General features: G+C 50.8%; 1 protein-coding gene across 1 annotated transcript; it reads right to left on the bottom strand.

Annotated features, from left to right (window-relative positions):
* Positions 1-3975: 3975 nt before the first annotated feature.
* On the bottom strand, positions 3976-7383 carry PLA2G2E (phospholipase A2 group IIE). The gene is made up of 4 exons (XM_004425661.3): positions 7344-7383; positions 6449-6587; positions 6141-6247; positions 3976-4248 (listed from the first exon to the last, which is right to left on the bottom strand). Exons 1-4 carry the CDS (start codon positions 7381-7383, stop codon positions 4106-4108), a joined length of 429 nt encoding a protein of 142 aa, XP_004425718.1. The 3' UTR covers positions 3976-4105.
* Between the last annotated feature and the right edge of the window lie 10732 nt (positions 7384-18115).

Raw genomic sequence — 18115 nt, 5'->3', positions numbered from 1 at the left:
ACCCTGGAGTGGGGTGTCCCACGTGTTTAGAGCAGAGTTTATTAAGACTGGGAACTTCTTTCTTCAAGCATTTGTCATGTGTCTTTTGCTACCGGAAGAGAAATGCTGTGCTTGCCCAATGAACTCCAGAGATGGGGTGTACGTAGTCCATCCTGACTGTAATTCATAGTCGGGAGTTGGCCCCGTGTGCATTTTGACCTTGGCACGCATCACAGGCGGCAGCCCTCCAGGAACAGTGCTGCCCACCGTCTCTCCAGCCACTTTTGCCTCATGGCCTCTGTGAGACGTGAGCTCAGGGCACTGAAGGTTAAGGATTTTCAAACACGTGCCCGCTTCAGATAAATGAGCACTCAGAGGAGCGAGCCGAGGGCTATTCAAATAAATGAGTAACATTTACCGTACGTATGATGCCACCTCCCTAAATAATTCCAATGATCATGAATCCATGGAATCTATTGAACGGATTTTATTTAGCGTCTACTGTGTGATGGATACAATAGGGAAGGCAGAAATACATGAAGTAACCCAGCATAGGTGGAGTTCTCTAACGCTCCGGGGGCTTTGAGTATGTTTTCTCATTTAAACCTTAAAACCACCCCGCCAGGCTGATGTTCTGTCCCCATTTTACTCACGAGGGAATAAATAACTGGCCCAAGATCACAGATGGGTAGCAGAGGCAGGATTTGAAGCCAGGGCAATCTGCCTCCACCATGTAGGAACCCAAAACAAGAACTCCAAAAACATAACTGGGGTAAGCAGCACCAGGAAAGGTAGGAATACATTGCTGGGCAGTTCAGAGGAGGGCGAAACCTGCTCCAGTTGGAAAAGCATCGTGGAAAACGTGGCATTGGAGATGCACCTTAAAGCACGTGGATTTTAACATGGTGATGAGTGGACAGGGAAGCTTCTAGGTTGAAGGAAGCTACTGCATAAAGGTGTGAAGGCAGGAAGGCCGTGGGCATGTTCTGGGAGTGGTGAGGAGCATAGAGAAATAAACATGGCTGGATAAACAAGGCTGGGAAAGCAGATGACACCCAACTTGAATGCCAGGTGTTGGTGGACAGTGGGGAGCCACTGATGGTTCGGGGCAGAGGAGTGACGTGATGGAAATCGAGCTGTGGGAAGATGCAGCTGGCACTGGTGGACAGGAGGGAGGATGGAGGGCTGAAGAAACTTTGGTCCTGATACCCCAGTCTTAGCTCTGTGACAGCACTTACTAGTGTAGAATAATTTTCTGTCTGCCAGTGGCCGCATCTGATTTGTCTCTGTCTCCAGCACTCAGGAAGGGGCCGGGAGCAGAGTTTGTACAAAAGCTTATTGAAGGAAAGAATAAACTTGAATACAGTCTCCAGTTCTCCAGCAGCGACAGTGCAAAAAACCCCAAAGAAACAGACGAATGTCCCTGATACCATAATCAGACTCTTAAGTTAGCTCGGGGATTCCAGTGTGATTTCTAAGCGCATATTCAGTTAGTAGCTTTTGTTAGGGGCTAAGTGGGAACAAAAGCCAAAACAATCCAATCCTGTTACCAAAATTGGAGAGGCAAGCTATGAAATATTCAGGCAGCAAAGTCCCTTCCAAGACCCTATGCCTCATTCATTCATTCATTCATTGGTTCATTCATTCAATGAATTAATAAGCAGAAAGCACTTAAAACAGTACCTGGTAAATGCCAAATGCTTCATAAATGCTAGCTATTATTGTTATTATGACTACATTCATTCATTCATTTGCAGAACACAAATGCTTATTATGTGCCGGGCCTTATTTTGCGTACTTTCACACGTGCTAACTTACTGAAACCTTGCCACAACCAACCTGCCAGGGAAATGTCCCTGTTCCATTTTACAAATGCAGAAACTGAGGCTGTGGCCGTATATCAGCCCTTTTTAGATTTTAATGTGCCTACGAATCACATGTGGGTCTCGTTAACCTACAGATTCTGACTCAGTGGGTCTGGGGTCAGGGCCAACCAAGATTCTGTGTTTCTAACAAGCTCCCAGACGATGCCGCTGCTGCTGTCCACAGGCCTCGTCGAGCAGCGAGGTCTAGAACGGATGCTAACTGCTGACCGGCAGAGCAGAGGTCTCTACCTGGACCCTCTGACCTCAAGTTCAGACTTCTCCTCTCCTTTTTTCAGTCCTTTCCACAAGTCTGCAGCTGGAAATCAAGTGTGTACTATAGACACACACACACAAATGGAATTTAGACAGACCCATTGATTCATTCACCAAACATTTATTGATCCCTGGGAAAACAAAGGATAAGACTTGGTCTGTGGCTGAGAGGTCACAGCAGGCTGCTCTGGGGTCTGGTTCTTAAGTTCCGGGTTTCGCTTCATTGGACGGTCACACGACTGTAAGATTACCAGGTCCTTGTCCGTTGGTACCTTAAATCCATCATACCCGGAACACAACCTCTCTCCGTCTCTCCCAAGTCAGTTCTTTCTCCCTGTGTTTCTTTTTTATGCAGCGGCACCATCATCCTAAGATGGTTGTAAGGACTTATGTGGCTATTTATCTGCATGTTTATTATTTAAAATGCGAAGGGACCGATCTCACTAGCCCAGAAGCATACTTTGCCCACCTGATAAAGGGAAAATTTAGGTTTGCTAGTAGCCTGAAGAAAATGGACACCAGAGGGCGCCTCAGGACCACTTTTCCCAACAGAGGCAGCTGGCTTTCTTCCCCATGCAACCCATTTTTGCTTTAAGATCTGGTCTTTTGGTGATTCTTACCAAGGATTTGAGTCAGTTACAGCAGCAAGTGCACACACCTGCTCCCCTCCCTTTTTTTTTTTCCTAGCACAGAACTTCACCTTGTACAGTTTATGACGATCATCCCTTTGATTTCTTCACATTCTTTCCTGCCCTCAAAGTCCTGACTGTTGTACACATGCCATGAAAAGGACAGAGGGAGTAAACATTTATTGTGTGTCTGCTGCGAGCTTTACCCCGTGCAATGCCTTTTTACGTGCTTTATCTCGTTGAATGGGCTCATCCCAATCCTGGAAGATTGTATCAGCTTATTATAGACAGTGGATACACTCTATCTATATTTAGGAGTAGAATCTGCCTAAGTATATTGCTCCTGGGGTAGGCTAGGGATCCTTAGGTGCATTAAACTCTTCATGGTGCCAGAGTTGGCCCCACGATGTTGGATGTTGAAATCTCCCCTCCTCCCTCCTGTCAGGAGCCTGACCTGTCCTGGGCACCCTCACAGCTGACCTGCGCTGGCCACTGTGGTTCTTCAGAGATGGCAATCAGAGGCTCAGAGTGTCAGAGGCTGATACCGACTCATAAAGAAGTGAAGACCCACTGACTTGGGAGTGAGGACACCCCCTCGGGTAGAACTTGCCCTCTCTGGCCCGCAGCTGTCAAAGGAGGGGTTTGGATAAGATGATTCTAGAACTTCTTTTCACTGTCAGCCAGTCTTTGCTAATGGGAGGGAGTTGACGCCTGATGACATAGTGGGGACAATATTTTTAGGCTGGTATTTTTCATGCTTCGCACATTACGTCACATGGCCAGAAATATTCCTTCTGGAGATTGCCATTATTGTCTTGGATAAGATTGTAGAATATTAGAAAAAGAGAATCACAAAAACTTACTATAATGGAAAATTAAAAGGACAGGATGTTGGAACTGCATGCAGGGACCACCCAGGTCAGATTTTTCCTGCTGAATCCCAGTGCTTAGCACGTGGCTGGCACATGGTAGGTGCTCAAAAAATGAATGAATGAATGAAACTGGAGACTAATTAAATCCTACAATGATAGAATCTGAGAATCAGAGAGTATTAGAATTATGGGAAAACATTATTCACTTATTCGAAAGAGGGAACTGAGATCCCAGGGGTGGGGTATAGTGTCTTCTGGGTGCTGAAGGTCCCAGAGCTCCTGGGCTCGGCTCTTCCTAAGGGAAAGATGTGGCCTGGGAGGCCAGCGATGGTCCAGGCCACAGTCTGGGGGCTTTCAGGGGGGACGGGTTTGCAGGAAAGGAATTTTCCAGAGGGAGGGTCTTTGATGTCCATGTTCCCCAGGCCCGGCGCTACAGCAGCTGGAGGTGGGGGCCTCGGAGGCTGCAGGGCGGAGGTGGAGCACGGCCTCAGCAGGGCGGGGTGGGTCCGGTGCACATCTTGTTGGGGTAACGGGCGTATTTGTGGTTGTAGGTGTCCAGGTTTTGGCGAAAGCAGAGGGCAGCTGTCTTGTCACACTCGCAGGTCTGTCGCTGGCAGGCGGTTCTGCCAGCTGCATGGGACAAGGCGAGTCAGGGACCAGGTGGCTCAGGCCTCCTGCTCTCACACACGCATGGGGTCCATGTTCTCACCCCCATTCTGCTGGAAGCCCCTTCTCACGGAGGATGTTTCAGGATGGGTGAGAAGAAGGGCAGGGCATGAGGGGGACCTGCTGGGGCCCAGGGTGCACGGAAGGCTGGAAGTTTCTCCCAGCCATCCTTGCTTCCTCCCCCAAGCCCACTCTGACTGCCCTTAGCCCTCTCCCTGCAAGGAGACCGTCTGGTTCACTAACTCTGTCTAGCCCAGGGGCATTTCTAGGCAGCTCCTTTCTCCATGTGATGCATTGCTGATGGTAGATTGCAGCCATCAAGCCCAGAGGAAGCTAGGAAATGACAGCAGCCCAGTCCCAGGCAGCCTGTGCGGGCCCAGAGCAGCCTGTGCCCAGACCGGAGGCCACTGGGACTGCAGCTGGGGCTGCTCGGGCCCTACATCTGTCTCATGAGTGGACAGAGCCCATTTTTCTGGCATTTACCCTAGCCCCTCACCCCCTTCTCCAAGCGTGCGCCCACACCCAGCCTGGGGATCAGAGGTGGCATCAGGCACCAGGGGCCCAAAAGCCTCCTCTTCTCTCCACTGCCTCTGTCTCCCGAGGGGCTCTGGCTCCTTCTTGTCCCCAAGAATACATCCCACAGCTCAGAAATGCCTGGGGCTCCTCATTTCCCCCTGGAAGTTCAGCCTCCCTTTCGCATCAGGGTTCTACCCACGCCTGCTGTTTCAGCAAAACTCAGGGTCGGAAGGGGCTTAACAGTTACGGCAGCTCTTTTGGGTGGTTCTTGCCAGGAGCTGGACTCAGCTGGGGAAGTGAGTGTGATTATCTCCACTTTATAGACAAGGAAGCTGAGGCTTTTGAGGGGTTACTTCACTTGCCCAAAGTCACGCAGCGGGGGAAAAAGCGGATCCCAGAGCCTGTGTCCCTGTTCACCTGACACCTCCCCTCATTCATCCTCTCAGTGCCGTCCCTGACAGGTGGCCGTCCCCGCCTTGCATGAACCCCCAGTGACGGGGAGCTCACTACCTGGCAAAGCTGCCTTGCTGGGTGGATGGCTGCAGAAGCAAGAAACTCTGAGCCAAATCTGCCCCTGGTGGTTCTGCTGCTGGCTCCACCCCTCCCCCAGGACAGACCTTAGGGATCTGAGCTGAGCCTTCTTTGACTCTCCAAGGTCCTCCCACTGTGCCCCGCACTGGGCCTGTCCTCCCTGCCCTGGCTTTACAGCAGGAAGAAGGCTTGGTTCTCTGACCTGGGCTCCCTCCACGGAGCTGGGCTACCGGAAGCCCTCCACACCCTCACTTGGTTCAGCCTGCTTCCCAGGCAGGGGACCAGAGGAAAGCTAATTGGTCCAAGTGGGCATTGGACCTGGCAAAGCTGAGCAATTGGGCCCAGCCTGACAGCCCCAAGGGGAAGAGTCAGCCTTTGGGAATGGGGTCTGCTGTCCCAAATCAAAGCTCCCGTTCTCTCTCTCTGGGAGCGTGTGCTCGAGGCTCTGTCCCGGGGACCTTGTCTTTAGCTGTGGCCCAGGCCTGGGGAGGGTGGTCTGAGTCCAGCTTCTCGGGGCCAGGCTCGGCTCTGCCCTCTTCGATCCTCTCCCCAGAGGCAGAAGCTAGGAGGCCTGTGGGTGGGGGGAAGTGGCTGGGACCAGGGCAGGAGCTGATGGGTCCCGGGGCTTTCTAGACTGGGTGCCAGGTGAGCATCTGGGTGGATGGACAGGCCTCTCCCCAATTCCGTGATGATGGAAGACCCTACCCTGCCTGGCCCTGACAAGGCCCAATGGTCACCATCAGGAGGGGACTCCTGTCTGAAGCTCTCCCCCTCCCCAGTGTCTGGGGTGCTTAGGACTGTTCACTTACCACAGAGGATGTTACTCTTGTTGGCAGAGAAAAGATACTTTTCCAGTATGGGCTCACAGCCCAGCCTCTCCAGACGCCCATAGCAGCAGTCATGGGCGTGGCAGCACCTGTAAGGGTCACTGTCAACCTGGAGGGGACTGTGAGCCAGGCTGGGCTGGACCGGGGGCGCCCGGGGGCCCAGGGCCCAAAGGTGCTCAAGGGAGAGGTCAGCGTCCACTTTTAGGTGTCCCCAGCTCCTCCTCCTCCCGAGATGCTCCCCCAGCTCCACCATTCCCCAGGGAGGTCCCCCCGCTGGGCTGCCTGCTCACCAGTCCGTCTGGTCCACGGGCCAGCGGGAGCCGCCGAAGCCGCAGTAGCAGCCATAGTCGTTGTACTGCAGCGCCGGCTTCCCCGTCACCCTCTCAATCATCACCCCGAACTGCACCAGGTTCCCGCCAGCCAGGGCCACTGCCGGGAGGGAGGGCGGAGGTGTCAGATCCTCAGGGCCCCACCCTCTGCCACCAGCTTCCCCTGAGGTCCCCTCCAGTCTGAGTCCAGACGTCTCTCCGATGGTTCAGGTAACCTCACCTCCCCCAGCACCTCATTCCCAACAACAGTAATGCTAAGCAGTAATAATATCTCAGACCTCCATCCCATGTTCATCCCCTAGTCCTCACCCCCATTGTATCAGTGTACCAGTCCCCCTCCCGCTGGTCCACCATCTCCTAGAACGCCCCCAACTCGTCCTCCTGGTTGCTCCCCACTGTTCCTCAAATGACTGCCTACAGGTCCTGATTATGCCCCCAGGTGTCAGCCCCCATCCCCCCAGGAACACTCTGTCCCCTCCAAGTCTCCTCAGATGCCCCTGGATAAGCTTCCTAACCACCTGGACTTCCCCAAACTCCCCCAGGTCCTGCTGGTGCAGCGATGGGGGGCTGCCCACCTGGGCAGGTCAGAGCCCAATGTGGGAGCCAGGGTGAGGGATGGAGCGCAGGTGGCGGGAGCCCTGTGTGTGCTGTCTGGGATCCCCACCAGCCCCTTTCCCAGGCCCCCCAGGCTGCATTCTTCACCCCCTCTCCCCTCTCGCTGGCGGGTGCTGGCTCAGACAGAACTGGCCTCAGGATGACCCCCCACGGCCTCCCCAGGGTCAGGCTAGGGGCCTCCAGGGAGCTTGGAGTTCCCAGCTGGGGCAGGGGAAGGGTGAAGGTCATGAAGGTCACTTACCCAGGAGGCCAAGGAAGGTCAGAAGAGGGGGAGGCTTCATCCTGGGGGGAGGGGAGGTGAGCAGGGGGCAGAGGAGCTGGGCTGCAGGAGAAGGAGTGAGCAGGGGTGCCTCTGATCTCAGACACCTCCCCAATTAGTTAAATACCCGGGTCCTGTCCACTCCCCGTCATTAACCCCCGAATGCCCAGTGATGCAATGATACTTCCAGGTTGGACACTTTGGCCGAGTCCCCAGGGGAGGGGGCAGCCTGGGGCCCGTGGGCTCTGCTTCCTGGCAGTCTGAGGAGGAGGGCCGATCTGTGGCTCTTCTCACTGCCCTTCCCATCACCTACCCCGTTCCAAAAATCATCATACCAGCTCCCACGGGCGGAGCGGGAGCCCAGGGCTGTGTCAGGTGCTCGTCATCCTTCGTATCTTTTCCTCTTCCCCGTGGGAGGCTGAGGAACTTCAGTTCACAAGTCCAGGTCTGTCCTCTTTCCGTGCCACTAGCTACTTCAGCATGCCCTCTGCTGCCCGCCCCCTCGCCCCATCCCCAGCCTCTGTGTTACGCAGAGGGAAATCTTGACCACGCCGCAGGGCACCGGGGGCCTGGGGGGCCATCTGTCTACGAACCTAAAGGCCGTATAGGCTGAGATGTATAGGATCGTATAGGCCAAAGGCTGGGAGCTCAGCCAGCTGTGCTTAGGGATTTTTCCTTATTGTTCTTTGCTGGACAGGCTCCTGCTTGTTTCACAAGCGGTGAAAACACTCCCACACGTGACTTCTGTCTTCCCAAATCCTCATGCAGTGGTGTAGTGTGGCTGCTGTAGAAATAGGCTCTGTGTGAGTCAGCTGGAAAACCCGCATTCCAGCATGGACTGGAAACATCCGTGCTTTTGATGGATCTTAGGGGCTGGGTGGGGGAGACAGTAGTCCCCAGGCCCAGCTTGTCCACCAGGGAGGGCTGCTGTCCCCATGGTCAGGTCCTGAGGCCAGGCTTCAGAGCTCGGCTGGAGGTCAGTGGGATGGAGGAGAGGGCCTGGCTCTGTCATGGTCAGCAATTTCAGTCCCATTGGCCGTGGACTCGCAGTGGCCTCATTCGCTGGCTGCTGCCCTCTCCCCTGAGTGTCCTCGGGGCAAGATGCCCCCGTCCTGCCTGTGACTTCCTCCTTGTTCCTGGTCTGTGACCGGGATAACTTGACCAGCCACTTCCATCGACGTCCAGGGCCTGGCAGCTGCAGGATCTGCAGCCTCGGAGTCCTGGTTCCACTGCTCATTATGTGGCCGGGGCAGGTCCTTGCCTTGCTCGGAACCCCAGTTTTCCCGTCTGTATCATAGGCAGAGGAGGCATCCTACTCTTTCCTCCTTCGTGGGAGGATGGGAAGCTCAAATGCAACGGAGCAGCTCTTTGCACCGAGGACTTACTATGAACCAGGACTGTGCCAAGCTGTCTCAAGCAAGACCTCCAGGAGCCCTCGAACAGGCCCGTGATGCGGGGCTACGATCATCCCCATTTTATAGAGAGGCAAACCGAGGCACATGACTAAGCAAATGGTGAGCCAGAATTTGGGCCTGGACAGTTCAAAGGGCTTAACCAGTGCTGACAGGAGGCGTGGTGCCTAGCCTCCCTGATCCCTTAGGGGCCCCCAAAATGTTCTAATTTCTTTAAAATCTGAATGACTGTAATCCAGCCTGGATTATATTTATCTTCATACCAATGGGGGTCATAAGATTTGCTTTTCACTTTTTTTTCTTTCTATGGAGGAAGGGGCCCACGGATGCAGAGGTGGACAATTTCACACTACAGCCAGGAGCTGACTCGGGGCCTGGCGGCGGCCTGCTTCCCACGGGAGGAGGCTGGGCCTCACACCGCACACGAGAAGGACTCCGACACAAAGTCCCTGACCCCTCTCCAGCAGGGACAGGCAGTCCCCGGGAAGATGTCACCTTGGAGCGGGGAAGGGAGGGCTGACAGTGCTGTGGGATTAATGGTTTTTAATGCAAGAATAAAGTGGGGTAAACACTGACATACATTTGCCTGGGGCCGGCCTCCTGCCCCTCCCATTTCCTGCTAATAACCCCTCCTGGAACTCTTTCCATGCTGGGCCCTGCTCGTCCCGCTTAAAGAAGGCTTGCGGGCAGAGGGGCCAGAGAGGTGAGTTGACCTGGCCAGGGTCACCCAGCATCCATGAGTCATGGTCTCAGACAGGGGGCTCCCCTTTGTTCTGTTTCCCTTTGATTTTTAACGAGGACACCTCCTGGCATCCCCTGGCTCCTGACCTGGGTCACAAGAGCCCAAACAGTGAGTCACTGAGGAACTGCCTCCTGAATAACCGAAAATTAGCTTTGATTCCTGGGGAGGTTTGGCCCACAGCCCTTCCTGCTGCAGCTAAAGGGTATTCCCCAGGAAGGGCCAGGTTTCTGAGACAATTCCTTTGGTGAGCCATTTTGAACCCTGGCCTGGACAGGATGGGGCCCCGGTCAGTGTGTACCTGCGGCAGAAAACTGAGGACTGTACGGCCAGAGCCAGGCAGGGCAATCCAGGCAGGCTTCCAGGCAGAGGTGTCCCCAGCTGAGCTTTGAAGTGGGGGCATTGGGAGGACTTGGACTTGGAGGAGGGTGTCAGGCCTTTAGGAAATGTGGTTGACTTTATGGTTTTCTCACCAGTGGCGTGATGTGGCCGAAAGTGCCAGGTTTCTGTATCAGCAAGATAGGACTTGAGTGTTGGCTCCACCACTTAGGGGCTGTATGGCCTTGGCCGGTCCTGTCACCTCTTGAACCCAGCTCCGTTATCCATAATATCAGGGTAATTAGACCTCCTTTCAGAGTGTGGGACCAGATGAAAAGGAAATGAACTCTGTAAAGCCCTTCGCAGGATGCCATATCCATAGGAGCAACCTGTAAACATTGGTTCCCTCCTTTTGTCCCTCATTCCCTGGCCACAGGGGAGGCACGCGTTGTCCCAGGAGCTCACAGCACTCACCCCCGCTGGGGTGTAGCAGCTGGGCCAGGGCCCCCAGCATTTCAGGGGGAGCACTGTACCCCCCGCCCCCGACAGATCTTAACTTCCAGGGTGGAGGGTGGTTGGGGGGGAGGAGAGGAGAGAGACAGAGCCCAGCAATGTCTTCTTTCCAGGAGTCAACGTGTCCCCTGAGGTTCAGAAGTCGTTATCATCATCATCACCATCATCTTAACAATAAAAATGGCAAAACAACGACCACTTATTAAACTCCACGGTGTCGCAGGCACTGTGCTGAGCGCTCTTCATCTGCGCAGTCTCACCTTCTGTTGCTTCCCTCGGACCCGCCCACCACAGTGGGACAACCTTATTCCTGAAAGGATTCGTTGCCTGTTCAGTCAATGAATGATATTGAGGACCTACTATGTGCAGGGTACACTGGAGACCAAAGCCAGGTATAATTCCTGCCTTCATGGAGCTGACAGTCCAGTAGGGAACAAACATTAGTAATTATATACTGAACGGAAACTTACAAATAGGGACGAGTAGCTTGACAGAATGTTCCGTGGGGTTCTGGGAGCATTTAACAGAGGTGTCTGATCTGAGCAGGGGGTCAGTGAGGGCTTTTCTGTGGAAGAAATGGTTTAGCAGGGATCTCAAGAAGTTAATTGGGTGAAGAGGGAAGTGGAGAGAGTTTAAATAGAGGGACAGCCTGTGCAAAGGCCCTGTGGTCTGAGGGACATGGCACCCAGAAGAGGCTGAAGGAGGCTGGGGCAGCTGGGCTGGTGGTGGGTGGGCCTTGAAGGCGTGATTCACTGGGAATCCGATCTTGGGACCGCGACCTCTCATTCACCCCACAGTACATCTTTTGCTTGAGCCTGATGGGCTGGTGGCCTAGAGCTTGCAGCGCTGGAGAGTACCTGGGAGTCCCCCACGAGAATGAGTCACCTCTCTGAAAGACCCAGCAGTATTTTCATCCCAACGGGGAGCCTCCACGGGCACCTGAAGGCCAGGGAGGCTTGTCCCTGCACTAGGGACGGACTTTGTACAACTGTCATCACACAGTTGGGTTCTCCTATTTGTGACTCCTATTGACAGTAAAGAACAAGAACCCTTGGTGGGGCCTGTTGTCATCTTTTATAAGATCGCCAACATCCTTGTAAAATGGCCCGCCGCGCCTTGTTGGTCTTTGTCCAGGGAACAAGGAGGTGTCCTGCTCATATCTGTGTGTGGACTAGATGGTTCCTGCTGCTGAAGGAGAGTGAATAGGAGGGACGCCAGCAAGGAGGAAAAGGCAGGTGAGCAGGGTACCGCTGGCTCCAGGATGGCATGGCCCCCCGTGTCAGGTGGTGGGAGGGGCTGTGCCGGGACACACCAGGTGGGTGGTCACGCCTGGGGAGGGGTGATGAGCGCATCGGGCCCCCCCCTTCCCTGAGCCTTCGTGGGTACAGCGGTCGGTCACGAGGAGGGAGAGGAGACAGAGGATGCTCCACGGGCCCAGCTCGCCGAGGAAGGGAGAGGGGAGGAGGGCTCTGGGGAGCAGGGGTGCCCACGCAGGCGCAGGCAGGGGCTGGGCACACCAGCACCCACACGTTTTGCTGGGGTGCGTGTGTCTGTAAGTGCCTGTGCGTGTGGGGGGACGTGTAGGCCCCGCCCACTGTGAGGGGCCCTTTGCTCTGAGTGCCGTAGTGTCCTGGTTGAGATGACACTATGGGCTCTGGGGTCAGGCCGCGTGGCTTTACCACCTGCTAACTGGGTCCTCTTGGGCAAATGACCTCACATCCCACAGTCTCTGTTTCCTCGTCTGTGCAGTGAGGATAATAATACCATCTGTCTCATAACATTGTTGGGAGAGTTAACAGAACAGGACTTAGAAGGACTAAGAAGACTTAGAAGGATTTAGAAAGAATTAGAAGGATTTAGAAGAGGAACCTGCAGGTATGATAGTCATGACCTGCAGGTACAATAGTCATGACTACTGTTGCTGTTAGTAGCAGGATACTAGTTAACACAGATTTGGGGGCCTCCCCTACAAAGCCCCTTCCTGCCTGGAGACCCTCTTCTTTCCTGGAGGCCTCAAGAACCTGTTCTGGTTGGTGGTGGTCAGGCTCGACTGTCACATTTTAACATTTGGAGGGTCTGGGGGTTCTCATGCTGTGTGACTAAATATTTAAAAGTTCTCAATCAAGCCCACAGACTGGGAAATAAAGCATGTTCTATCCTTCTACCAAAATATACTTTCCTAACAACAAATGAAAGAATATATGAAAAGCCAGTTTTTATAAGACTGAAAGTCAGAAATATGTCCAAGTTGATTGAGTTTAATTATTGTTGTGTGTGTCTGGGTGATCTGTTGATGGGCTGGCAATGTTTGAATGACTTTAAGACATACGTACTTCATTAATTATTATACATTTGTTCCATAAAAATGTGTTTTTCTTGCTTTCATTTCAACAAAATCTCCAACTATGTTATAATCAAATTTTCATGTAATTTGTGTTCCTCTGACAGCAGTGATCTAAAAGATTTTTAAGATGTGATTGTATTTGAAATGTATAAAATTTAATTATGTTTCATAAGAAGCAAAATAAATCTAAAGAGAAAAGATTAAAATTATCTTAATATATGTTTTCAAAAAGTTTTTTCTTCTAAAATACTCTAAGTTCTCTATTAAAATTAAAAGGCAAAATACAAATTATCGCTAATGAATATAAAAAAAAATTTTTTTAAACGGAAACATTTTTATTATTCTTTTTTTGCAGGGGAAGATTCACCCTAAGCTAACATCTGTTGCCAATCTTCCTCCTTTTTTCTTCTTTTTCCCCCGCAAAGCCCCAGTACCTAGATGTATATTCTAGTCGTAAGTTCTTCTGCTTCTTCTTTGTGAGCCGCCAACAGAGCATGGCTACTGACAGATGAGTGATGGGGTTCGGTGCCCAGGAACAGAACCCGGGCTGCCAAAGCAGAACGCACAAAACTTCTATCCACTGGGCCATCAGGGCTGGCTCCAAACATTTTAAATAAAATTATTTGAGTGAAGTTGACTTTTTGAAAATTTTTTGTTGAATTTACTCATATCTTGCCCAATATTTTAATAAAAATAAAACTATTTGCAATTCTAGTGTTTGATGTCATTCAGTTGCCCATGTAAAGAATTGCTGTCATGACCCAATGTTACATGTAGCCTGACATTTACATAAATTTATGAGTAATATGCATTGTTTGGTATCACCAAGTGTCCCTTAGTCACCCTGTGAACTGTGGGTGAATACCCATTAATTCACGAGCACCTCCAGACCCATGGGTTGGAAATGAACAGGCACAAGATAATGGGTATTGGAACTAGTGGGAGGTGATATTGTGTTATGCCAGGATAGTGCGTTCACGCTGTCCAGGAGGAGGCCTCTGCTGAGGTAATCCATCACATCCTGCACTCCCGGCCTCTCTCCGGAGCAGCAGCCCTCCACAATGCAGCAACAGCACAGCCGCAGGCTTCGTGATATCCTGACGCTGTTGTCTTTGTCTGGAGGACACAGGGCAAGAGATGTGAGGATGTGGTTCACTGGGCTGGAACAGTGATAGTTATGAGAGGAATGTTTAAGGTAGGGGATTGCAGAGTCCTAGTGCAGGGGACAGAGGCACTCAGGGGCCTTTCAGTAAATTTAGTGTGTGTGCGTGTGTGTGTGTATATGTCTGTCTATGTGTGTACATTTATGTGTGTGTGTATGTATGTATGCATGTGCGTGTGTCTGTGTGCCTACGTGTCTCTGTGTGCATGTGCATCTCTGTGTACATATATCTGTGTGTGTGTATGCATGTGTGTGATTATGTGTCTCTGTGTGTCTCTGTGTGCCTCTGTGTGTATGCATGCATCTGTGAGTTTATGCATATGTGTGCATGTGTGTGTGCATGTGTGTGTGTATGTGTGCGTGTGTGTGTGTGTCTGTGCCTGTGTCTGTGTGTGAGTGATATGTGGGCTCCTTTAGCACATGGGGCCCAGGGCAGGGCCTCCTTCGCCCCCATCTCAGGGCAGTGCTGGGGGTAGTAATGGCCACCATCCGTTCAGCACCTCCTATGTTGTTCCAGAGGCTTTACGTGTAACCTGCACCGCAGCCCTGTGAAGGGGGTATTGTGCCTGTTTTATAGACGATGAGACTCAGGCTCAGTGTCCCACCAAGGAAGCAACCAGCCAAGGCCACACGACTACCCAGTTCACAGGATGGGTCAGAAACCAGAGGAGTCCGATGCTGTTGCTCCATGCTGCCTCCTAGTGGTGAGTTTAGGAACAGGCCTGCTGTCTCTTGCTCGCTCAGATGCCTTGGGGCCTGGGTCCTGGAAGCTAGTGAGGCCTAGAGGGGAGCAGGGATTTGCTGAAAGTCACTCAGGGAGTTAGCGGCCAAGTTGGAAGTAGAAGTTGGGTCTCTTGCCTTTCTGTTTCTTTGTTTCCCCCTCACATCAAGCACAGGGCCTTGCAATTAGCAGGCCCCTAGTAAATAAGTTAATTTGCTTTGCTTCCAATTATGGCAAATGCACCTGTGGTGGGTGTATTCACAGGGGGTATATCCCAAGACCTTTGTGAATCCCCAAGTTTACAGACAGTCCATAGCAGGAAGTAATATGCCATATATGAACATATCATGATAATGTGCATGGACTTTGGACAATCAGACCTGAGTTCACATCCCAGTTCTGCCACTGAGAAGTTCTGTGATCTCAAGTAAGTTACTCAACCTCTTCGAGATTAATGTACATTCAGTGTCTGGGACGTTGTACCCACACAAGGTATAGCTGAAGATCGTAAGTAACCCATTAGGCCCTCAAAGAGAATAACTGCGTAGGTTAAAAGATAAATAGGCAAGAAAGTTGCTGCATTGCAGTAGAGACACTGGGGACTGGGCCAGTGACTTGCCTGGCACAGTGCGTGACACTAGTTGTACGCACCAGCTTTCTCTTAAACCCTCACGTGCACTGTGCTCCTTCCTGTCCTGGGACACTTACCTGGAATGCTGTTCCCCACAGTTTCCTCTTAACCCAGTGATCTCCTTCCCATCTCAACACTAACGTCATTTCCTCAAGGAAGCCATTATAACAAACAACTCCCCAAATTTCAGTGACTTAACATAGCACACGTTGATTTCTCTTTCATATAATGGTCCGATGCAGGTTGGCAAGGGTAGGGATGGGTGGGGGGCTCTGTCTCATGCAGTCTTTCAGGGATCCAGGTTGATGAAGACTTTTCCATCTTCAACATGTGGCTTTCAAAGTCGCCCTGAGCATTGACATCAGCCAGCAGACAGCAGAAGAGAGAAAGTGGGGAAGACACACCCATTTCTTAACCATTTTAGCCTGGAAGTGATAACCATCACTGCTGCTAGCATTCCACTGGTGAGAACTAATCACATGACCTCATGTAGATGCAAAGGAGGCTGGGAAATGTAGTCCTTGACTAGGCTGCTGCATTCATTCTGGCAATAATCTCCCAACAACCAAGAAAGCCTGAATCTTTGATGTCTCTGCCATGGAAGGCTAGTCCATGCTTTTAAGGCATTCTGCTCTTTTCCTTTATAGCACTTATCACTGTTTTTTAGCATTTAAAAAAATTTGATGAGAATTTGATTATCTCTCTCCCTTTGCAGACTCTAATCTCCATGAGAGTAGGATGTTAATCATTGCATCTTCAGTGCTTAGCACTAACAAGTGTTCAATAAAAGTTTGTTGAATGAAAAAAGGAAAGAAGATATATATATATCATCTACATATTTGTTGACTTTTTATATGAAAATATACATTTATATATTGGTACTTTCCATTGCAAGTAACAAAAGAACCAATTTTCCATGTTAAATAATAAAGTGGATTATTGGCTCAAGTCAGTGAAGATTCTGGAGACAAGGTAGCTTTCAGGCATGGTTGGATCAGGCTCTGGTTCTGTTTTCTTTGCAGTTCTTTCTATCTTGCTCTCTCCCAGTGTCACCTTTGTTCTTCTTCTTCTTTTTTTTTTTGGCTTGAGGAAGATTCACCCTGAGCTAATATCCATGCCAGTCTTCCTCGATTTTGTATGTGAGTCACTACCACAGCACGGCTGCTGATGAGTGGTGTAGGTCTGCCCCCAGAAACCAAACGTGGGCTGCAGAAGCAGAGCACACTGAACTTAACCACTAGGACAAGAGGCCGGCCTGTCACCTTTGTTCTTAAGCTGGCTTCTCTAGTGATTGTAAGATGACCGCACGCAACCAGGGCCTCCTACTTCCTCATTCACATTGGGGAAGAAAAGAGGAGGCACAGCTTCCCACAGTCATTGCACACAAGTCATCAGCTTTGTTCCGATAAGACCAACCTAGGACAATCTCTGTTGCGAAGGAGATAAGATAGAAGCTGATTGACCTATCCTTTGAGGCCCACCCTTGGATCTGGGGGATGGAGGTATTTAACCCAACTGGATGATTGATGTGCAACAGGGAAAGGTGTGATAAATAAATGACAAGCAATAGGATATTGGACTATATGAGGAAGCCATTTGGTATAAAACTAATTTGGACTGAACTTGTTTTTTCCGAAGGGCCTGACGTGACCATTGAGCATGCATTGTATATTAAGTATTTACTGTGTCCCAAAGACAAGAACAATGCCCTTGAAGAGAAGGATGTAACTTCCCCCACACTGGCATTTCCTTAAGGATAAGCATCTCTCCCTAAACAAAGGATTGATTGCTGACCTGCTGCACTCACCTTGTGACCACCCACCTTGAGGCCCCCGACCTGCTGTGTTCACTGAATTGCTCTGCTGGCAAAGCAATCTCATGACTATTGTAAAAGGGACATTCCAACCGTATGTGATACATGCTCTTTGACAGTATATAACCACGCTGTACACCCCACTTCTTTGGAGTGTTCCCTTCCATTGTAAAGGACTCTCCTCAGCTATATGGTCCTCAGGGTTGGCTCATAATAAACTCACCCCAATTTTGATTTATCGATTGTGTATGGATTATTTGCATCGACAGCTGGATCCCCAAAGGGAAATTTGTGTTCTGTTAGGAGGGTGTTAAAAGGGCAAACGGATGCTACAGAGACACAGAGCGTGTCCCTTTCACTACGGTGTTTCCAGAAATGAGGGCATTTCTAGGACCACTTACATTAAATCCAGAAATGCCTATTAAATTGGCGGCAGGGTGGGGACAAGGGCCCTCTTTTGTGAGGATGGGGAGAAAAACCAAATCCAAACCAATTCAATAAAATTGTGGGGCTGAAACCACTCCCAGAGAAAAATCCAGAAGAATCTCAACTAGATTGGGGCAATTATGGAGATAGTTGCTCTAAGCCCCAGAGTCACATCTGGGAATGTGAATTTTGCTGTCATAAGTTGTTGAAAGATACATAAATGATCTCAGGAAGTCAGCATACTAAGAATTGCCCAGGGTGACTCCCTGCCAGCCAGCACACACCCACAAAAATAATTGGATTCCCTTAAACAAAGAGAAATGACAACCCTAGGATGAAAAACCAGCAAGATAAGATGCAAGAACAAAGAGCAATATCTCAAAAACAAAGTAAAGCAGTTCTGGTGCTTCTAGAAAGTCTAACAACACAAATAAAGAAGCTGCCAGAAGTCAGAGAGAAACTGCTAGAGCAGCAGCAGTCACCCCCGCATTGCCTGGAGAGACCCCAAATAGGTGCAAATTGATGGTTACAAGTCCTTACAAAGAGAGAAAAGAATTCAACACATTCAGTTTAGCAAACATTTAGGGTTCTAACGTGGTGTTGATTGCCAAGGTGAAAAGGCTCCGTGAAGATTCCGGTGGACAGATCAGCAAGCGTGTGAGCAGCTATAACAGA

The sequence above is a fragment of the Ceratotherium simum genome, chromosome 22 (genome assembly GCF_057802395.1).
Source record: "Ceratotherium simum simum isolate JZ-2026a chromosome 22, ASM5780239v1, whole genome shotgun sequence".
NCBI lineage: Eukaryota > Metazoa > Chordata > Mammalia > Perissodactyla > Rhinocerotidae > Ceratotherium > Ceratotherium simum.
This window is presented reverse-complemented; position numbering and strand designations above follow the sequence as displayed.